Below are 8,601 nucleotides of genomic sequence, written 5' to 3' on the forward strand. Positions count from 1 at the left end.
TTTTTTTTTTTTGGTTGCAGCCGTCATTGTTGTTTGGTGTGCCCGGGCTGGATTTGAACCCACCAGCTCAGGTGTATGTGGCTGGTGCTGTAGTCACTTGAGCCACAGACACCGAGCCTATTATGAACACTTTTATACCCAGAATCACCTGGAGAGCTTAAAAATTACGTCTGTGCTTAGACCTCACGGTGGAGATTGGTCTGGGATGCGTTCCATGTATTTGTGTATATATTTTAAATCTCCCCAGGTAATTGTAACATGCAGCCAAAATGAAGAACAGCTAATTGAAAAGGGAAACATAGGCCTCTGAAAATGTATGTTGTATTAATTTCTTCGTTCTTTCCTCCAGCCCAAGGTTTCTCTACCTCTGGCCAAACGCTCGCATCTCAGTGATGGGAGGAGAGCAGGCAGCCAATGTGTTAGCCACCGTGGCAAAGGACCAAAGAGCACGGGAAGGAAAACAGGTAAACGCCATTTCTTCTTCATGGCTGCGTTTGGCTTTCCCCAGTGAACACCCTGGACCCGAGGCGCAGAGTGCCTGGAGTCCTCTGTGCTCAGGGGTGGGTTCTGACGCTGGTCACCTGGCTTCACTGGGTGGACTGACCTGGACATTGCTTCAGGGGTTTAGGCTTACTCACACGTTGCCTGTCTCTTATTTTTAAAAGCCATTTTATTTAGAGTGCCTTCTTTGTGGTCATTTAAACATTTTTAAGAATTTCCAAGGAAACACTTGAGAAACTGCCTGAGGGATAAAGATGTTTGATTCTTAGTCATTTGCAATTAGTGAGATTTAAATAAGTCTGATGTACTTCTTTCATTTTATGACCAAAGGCAGCAGAATTTTGTTTTTTCCATTTTACTTTTAGATTGTTGTTAAGGATACCTTGAGTGGGAGGGCTGTGTCATCTAATGAGGATTAAATAACATTATTGTACTGTGCAAGAATAAAGGAAGAAAACTGGAAAGAACAGTGGAAACTGGATGAAAGGCAGATCAGCCAGTGGCTGCTTTTAAAATGGATTCTTTTGTTTGTGTCTCCATTGGAGAAGCCTTTGAAATTTTGCATTAATTTTTATTAGTTATAACTTTAAGCTCTTCTGTGTGAGCACGAGCCTTAAGATGATTGATGCATGTTCCTGAAGGCACCAGTGTGCTGTGGTCTCACCACGGGCAGGTGTAAGATGGAGGAGGCCCTGCCTTCTCCATGCAGGCTCATCTGCTCTGCCTCCTTTTATGCACCGTGGGGTCATGCAAAGGCAGAGGGTGGTTCCTGCTTCCCTCGCATCCCTGCCTGACATCCCTGGTTATCTTTCCCAACCTGGGGGAACTTTGCAGGTTTAAATTGAGCTTTCAGATGCACTTGAGTACCTGCTAGTATCCTGTGTTTCTGTCTGAGTGGTGCTATGGGGATGTGGGTAGTGGAGCTGGAGGTGGGATGTGAAATTCTACTTAATGTCTTAAAAACAGGTCTTATACTTTGTGAAGCCCAGCATGGTGATTTCTTACTGAATAGTTGTTCTTTAATGCTTTAATATGGAGATATTTGAAATCATTTTTTATATATGAAAGGAAAGCTCTAGTTTAGTAGTGGTTCTCCCTTGAAATTCTTGATTTTTAAAATGATATTAAAGTATTTATGTTTCTTAAAACAAATGACAAAAGAAATTGAAAAATAACAAAGAAATAAAGTATTTACATGAAAGAAGGTAGGATTTATTTGAAATAAGGCATTTGTTTCTGGTGTGGAATTTTTTTTTTTTAGAGACAGGGTCTCACTTTGTCACCCTTGGTAGAGTGCTGTGGTGCTCACAGCAACCTCAGCTCTTGGGCTTAGGCGATTCTCTTGTCTTAGCCTCCCGAATAGCTGGGACTACAGCGCCTGCCACAGTGCCTGGCAGCGCCTGTAGCTCAGTTGGTAGGGTGCTGGTCACATATACTGAGGCTGGTGGGTTTGAACCCAGCCCGGGCCAGCTAAACAACAATGACAACTGCAACCAAAAAAAAATAGCCAGGCCTTGGGGCGGGTGCCTATAGTCCCAGCTACTTGGGAGGCTGTGACAAGAGAATCACTTAAGCCAAAGTGTTTGAGGTTGCTATGAACTATGATGCCATGGTACTCTACCTAAGGCAACAACTTGAGACTCTGTCTCAAAAAAAAAAAAAAAAAGAAAGAAAAGGAAATATTTTTCAGGGTTTCACAATAAATTCTGAAGATTTTTACGTCTGAATTAATTATCACTTGGTCCTTGTAATACTGATGGGAAGGCCATTAAATTTTTAATTAGGGAAAAGTAGCTCTAAGCTGGAATATTGACTGAAGAGGTTATTTAAGGTGTGGTTGATATTTTATCCCTTTAAGCTTTGAAATTTTTTAAAATTTTGGCTGTTTTGAATGAAAATCTCATGCTTCTCTACTTTCTTAACTTGAGGCTGTTAAATGAAATGTAGCCCTTTTATTATATTGTATGATTCACATCCACTGTTGTACCCTGCTGTGTTCCACTAACCCATTGTTTTGACCTTACATTGTATAGCCTCAAGATCTTGTCTGCTGAGAGAGATGTGATGGTGTATTAAACTGATATGCATATCTTAGGCAAGATCCTTTATGTAGTGATCACTGTGATCTGTACATCACCATGTTAACGTTAGTTTTAACATTCTGGGTTTTTTTTTTTTTTTTTTGAGACAGTCTAACTATGTCACCCACGGTAGAGTGTGGTGGCATCACAGCTCACAGCAACCTCAAACTCTTGGGCTTAAGCAATTCTCTTGCCTCAGCCTCCTGAGTAGCTGGGACTTCAGGCGCCCGCTGCAATGCCAGCTATTTTTTTTTTGTTGTTGCAGCTGTCATAGTTGTTTAGCTGGCCTGGGCCAGTTTCGAACCTGCCAGCCCCAGTGTATATGGCTAGAGTCCTAACCACTGAACTGTGGGTGCTGAGCCAGTTTTAACATTCTTCATGAAATTTGTTTCTTATTTTTTTTTTTTTGAGATTATCTAAATGGGATCAATTGTTTCATGGAAGGTGATTTAAAGTTTCTTTTCTTTTAGTTCTCCAGTGCTGAGGAAGCAGCTTTAAAAGAGCCTATCATTAAGAGGTTCGAAGAGGAAGGAAACCCTTACTATTCCAGTGCAAGGTGAGAGCTAGAAAATAACTAACTCCCTACAGTGTGCATCTTGGCGGTCAGCTTCATAGAGATCTGAGCAGTCAGGATGGTGCAGCCTTGGTAGGAGCCAAAAACTAATGTCTGAACACAATTTTGTACTGTTATCTTTTTAACATGGGAATACCTACTGCTGAAATGATTCCCCTCCCAGACGTCCCTGATTGTAGACCTATCACCACTGGTTTTATTCCACCTGCCCCCACTTCCCTTGTCCCACCTTTAGTTGGGGTACCTGGGGACTAGAGGACCCTGCAGCTGGAGGTGGGCCACACTAGGAGCTGAGAATAAAAGTTCCAATCTTGGCTATGTTATTCGGGTAGTTAGCTTTAATTTTTGCTTAAAAACATGGATTCTTATCATGCCTCTCTTAGATTATTTTGTTTCTATCCCATTTTAAGCAAGAGATTGGTTGAAAACTTGCTATTAGTTTGCTTTTGGGTGTGTGTTCATCATTATTGGCGCTTGTTAACAAGTGTGCGCATACATTCAGATGGCAATTTGTCACAGCCAGGGTCCCCCCATCAACGCCAAATAATTACCTCACACACCGTTGCAGCTGTTGGCTCTATTTGTTTCTTATGCCACTTAATGAGGTCATAAATTATCACGCCTGTCCCAGCTGGAGACCTGCTGGCGCATGCTTTCAACAACTGTAATGTCTGTCTTCTGAGACTAATCTAAGCTTCTTGTCTTCCTTTCATCCCTTGGGCAGATGGAAAAAAGAGGGTAACTATTTGTGTCTTTTAAAATTAGATTATGCTGTGATTTATGTCATTTACTGGTGAAGGCAAACTGGAGAGAAGGGAGAAGAGAGAAATCAAAAGTTAAAATCCCTTTCAATCATTTGAACGCATCCTTTCTGGAAGATACTGCTTTGAGCACTGGGGGTACAAAGACTCGACAGAATGAGTTTCAAGAGCATAATTAGTTTGAGAGATCAAATAATACCATTTGGGATTTTTAAAAAGCTTGTTTCTCTCCTTACTAAATATATATTTTTACAAACAGATTTATAGGTATATTTTGTTGTGGTCACTTCATTTAGTTAAGGACAAAATATTTAATGGTCTGTGATTTGAAACATAAACATGTTCCTCATCTTACCTGTGCACGAGTAGACTGACATCCGAGCCAGCAGATGCTGAGAAGCAATAGAAACCCATGTGAGAGGTTTAGGATAAACATAAAGTATATATTGGAAGCTTAAGTTTGTTTTCACATAGGATTTTTGACTGAAATGCACAGGGACAGTTGAAATATTAAACTTTGAAAAATAGCCTGTTTTGTGTGAGTCATGAAGGTGTTTTCCAGCTCTGGCTGATATGTCATCTCTTGATTATTTTCATACAAAATTATCATTAATATTATTTTTAATGGATTTTATCCAAGGCAGGAGAGTAAAGTCCTCCTGCCTAAATAGACTTGTCTTTGGAAGTAAATGTTAAAAGACAGTAAAGTTTTCTGTTAATTTGTAGATGTTTAACTCTTCTGTTGAAACAGTTTGGCATTACAGAGACAGCAACTTTATTTCAGAGATGGAAGGTTTCCCAAGCCATCCTATGATGCTTTTCTTGAGTTTAGTGAATCCCAGCTTAACAGTAAAATTCTCTGGCCTGCGTTGGCTTAACCATGTCTAGATGTCTTTTCCAAGAGCCCTGTCCTCATCTGTTACGAGGACCTCTAATGTTTTTCCCAATCCTTATATGCTACATATGCAGCGCGCCAATTTGCTTCTGCTCAATTGTTTTTATAAGCAATTTTTTTTTTTTTAATAGAGACAGAGTCTGACTTTATCACCCTCGGTAGAGTACTGTGGTGTCACACAGCTCACAGCAACCCCCAACTCCTGGGCTTAGGTGATTCTCTTGCCTCAGCCTCCCAAGTAGCTGGGACTACCGGCACCCGCCACAACGCCCAGCTATTTTTTGGTTGCAGTTTGGTTGGGGCCGGGTTTGAACCCGCTACCCTCGGTATATGGGGCTGGTGCCCTACCCACTGAGCCACAGGTGCCACCCTATAAGCAAATTTTTGTGAGATGTTTGGTTAGAACCTTTTACCTGGAGCAGTCGTCGTAATGAACATCATTAACCAACTTTCACTATGCCTGCTGGATTATTCTACTGCAGGCTTCAAAAGAGAGTGTAAATAGTTCACCTGGTTGCAGATTTACAAACGTGGCTTTCTTTTTATTGCCTGTTAATACTTTAGGGTCCCTTTTATGAATGTTTTATGAGCAAAGATTTGATTCGTGTCTGTCAATGTAAGACTGTTTTAATAATTGATGCTATGTCTAGATACTGGAGGCAGTTTGTTTAAAGAAAGCAATTGCCACCTACTAATATAAAAGGCAATATTTCACATTCATTTTTCTTTATACATTTGAGCTTGCCCAGTGAAAAGCAAACTAAAATTTCTATTTAGAAGTTTCTTTCTTAAAGTTGCTTATCTTTCCTATTATAGCAAAAAGTAGAGACCTACATTTGAAGGTATCTGTTTTATTAATAAAATATACCAAAGCCTATTCAATAGCTTACATAATTTTTAAGGAATTTGGGGGAGTTTTGGAGAATAATTTTTAACAATAAAGAAGCTGATTTGAGATTATTACTTGGGTTTATGCAGCTTTCCATGTTAATGACAGAAATATACCAACTTGATTTGTTCATTTGTGTGGGCAGAAAAGGAAGAGGAAAGTATTTCCTGAAATAAGTAAAAAAAAAAAAATGCATATATGTGTATGTGTGTATGTATGTACACACATACCAGGTGTCCATAAAGTTCGTGTGCAATTTAAAATAGTTATAAATTTTAAATTGCACACAAACTTTATAGAAACCCTGTAAACGTTTTTGTTTTTGCATTTTAAATTGCACACACTTTATGCACACCCTATATATGTTCTTGTTGCTTTTTTAACCAGTATCTATCCTTTCAGGGTGAAGGTAAAAATATTTTTAAACCAGGGATTTCCTTGAGATTTCATATAGATGAAGTTCCTTAAGGTTTATTTATTTATTTATTTTATTGTTTGGGATTGAGTTCCTTAAGCCTTAAACCCAACGGACATTTTGTGGTGACTTGGGACAAAAGTCATGTCATTTTTTTCCCCTCCCTTTTCCTCCCACTTTCTGTTGTATAGGTGCCAAGTAGTAGATCCACATATTAGCTGAAGACAGACTTCCTTAGCATTTCTGTAAAAATGGTGGTTCAATGGCAAATTCCTAACCCTTTTTTCGTTCCTTTGTCAGGCTGTGGGACGATGGGATCCTTGACCCAGTGGACACCAGACTGGTCCTGGGTCTCAGTCTCAGTGCAGCGCTCAACACACCGATACAGAAGACTCACTTTGGTATCATGAGGATGTAACTGGAGTGTCAAATGTTTTCTTTTGGACATGTGCCAAAAATTAACAGGTGTAGTAGCCTTAAAAGTTTAGACTTTTTGAACATGTGGCTATTACGGTAAATTTTTTTTTTTAAGCACAGTACCCTGTACTTTTCTACCTTAAAAAAATCAGGATATTAATTGAATGATCAGTTCCTTTCACATTTTCTTAGAGAAATTTCTCTGTGGTTCAGTTTTACCAACCATAAAATGAAGAGCATAATTTACAGTTATCCTTTCTAACCTACAGTAGTGTGGGAAATCCTGTAATCTGTAAATTCAGGTAAACTGAGATTATTAATCAAATAATGTATTTTCACTGAAATCATTGTTTTGCCAATTAGCTTGATGGTATTTTATCACAGCTATTTTTAAAAAGTGTCTGTTACTTTTCCCTTTAGCCACCATTCTATCTCCTTCCCCCAATAGTCATATTCCTCATTGCCTGCATTCTAGGCTCTATTTTCTAAACCATTTCCTCACCCAGCCCCTTTCTGGCTTCCATTGCCGATGGCTCTCTCCAAGGTCTCCATTGACTGTCATGTTGCTAAAACCAGTGGTTTCTTTTCCAACCTTATCCAATTAAACTCTGTAGCATTCTGATCAGTTAAATGCGTCCTCTTCGAAATGCTGTCCTTAGCGTCCAGGACTTCTGGGGTTTCCACCAACCTCCGTGACGTTTCTTTTTTAGTCACCTTTGTAGACTTGTGATCCTTCCCCACTTTCATCATTTGTCTTGATTTTCATTAGTAATACTTGAACACATTCTTATTCTAAAATATACACAAATACTTAAATATCTCTAAAAATCATGGTAAGACACACATAGCATAACATTTATCATTTTAACCACTTTTTTTTGAGATGGGGTTTTGCTCTATTACTCAGGCTTCAGTAGTGTGGTGTCGTCATAGCTCACTACAGCCTTGATGGTTCGATGGCAAATTCCTAACCCTTTTTTCATTCCTTTGTCAGGCTGTGGGACGGTGGGATCCTTGATCCAGTGGACACCAGACTGGTCCTGGGCTCAAGTGATCCTGCTACTCAGCCTCTTGTGTAGCCAGGACTAAGGAGTGTGCCACCACACCTAGCTAATTAAAAAAAAAAAAAAATCATTTTTTAGAGATGGGATCTCACTATATTGTCCAGGCTCATCTTGAATTCCTGACCTCAAGTGATCCCCCTGCATAGATTGGGATTACAGGTGTGAGTGTTGCATCTAGCCTTCAACCTTTTTAATTTTATTTTTTTTTAGTTTCTTTTTAATTCTTCAACCTTTTTTAAGTGTACCATTGAGTAGCTTTAAGCACACTTCTGTTGTGTAACCATTACCAACATTCTTCTCCAGAACTTATTCTTTGTCCCAAACTGAAATTTTATATCCATTAAACAATAACAACTCCAATATCCTCCCCTCGCCCCTATCGCTGGCACATCTCCTTATTCTTAAATGTACATGTCTGTCCTGGTTTGATTTATTCCTGCTGGACCATTTCAGCCCCTCTCGTGGCTTCACTTGCCATCTAAATGCAGATGATTCCTGCATTGACAATTTTTAATGCAGTTCACTGAGCTCCAGGCCTGCATATCTCGCAAGTCTACTGGACTTCCACACTGATTGTCTCAATGGATCCTCAAACTCAGTCATCACGTTCTGTAGATTTTGCCACCTATCTTGTGAATTTCCTCACTTTTGTCTATCACCATCGCAGGCCTTAGAAGTTGTCTACCTGCGTCCAGTCTTACCTAGTCCAGTCTGTCCATCCAGAGGTAGAATGGCCATCCTGAAGTGCACATTTGGTCCTGGTTACTCTCTCACTTAACATCCTTCAGTGGTTTCTTATAGAAGACGTGCCAACCGGCTCGGCGCCTGTGGCTCAAGTGCATAAGGCACCAGCCACATACACCTAAGGTGGCGGGTTCGAGTCCAGCCCGGACCCACCAAACAACAATGATGGCTGCAACTGAAAAAGAATGGCCAGGCGTTGTGGCGGGTGCCTGTGGTCCCAGCAACTTGGGAGGCAGAGGCAGGAGACTCGCTTGAGCCCA

General features: G+C 40.1%; 1 protein-coding gene across 2 annotated transcripts in view; it reads left to right on the forward strand.

Moving 5' to 3' along the window:
* MCCC2 (methylcrotonoyl-CoA carboxylase 2) overlaps positions 1-8,601 on the forward strand; it is a 76,307-nt gene that overhangs the window by 65,039 nt on the left and 2,667 nt on the right. The window contains exons 15-17 of one of the 2 annotated variants that reach the window (XM_012802814.2): positions 350-464; positions 3,053-3,138; positions 6,417-6,581. In XM_012802814.2, the coding sequence (XP_012658268.1) occupies positions 350-464; positions 3,053-3,138; positions 6,417-6,534 (319 nt within the window). In that variant the 3' untranslated portion in view covers positions 6,535-6,581. Of the gene's footprint in view, positions 1-349; positions 465-3,052; positions 3,139-6,416; positions 6,878-8,601 lie in introns of those variants that run through there. The other variant, XM_003785896.3, reaches the window with a different exon arrangement.

The sequence above is a fragment of the Otolemur garnettii genome, unplaced genomic scaffold (assembly GCF_000181295.1).
Source record: "Otolemur garnettii isolate 467f Iridium unplaced genomic scaffold, OtoGar3 scaffold00017, whole genome shotgun sequence".
In the NCBI taxonomy this organism is placed as follows: domain Eukaryota; kingdom Metazoa; phylum Chordata; class Mammalia; order Primates; family Galagidae; genus Otolemur; species Otolemur garnettii.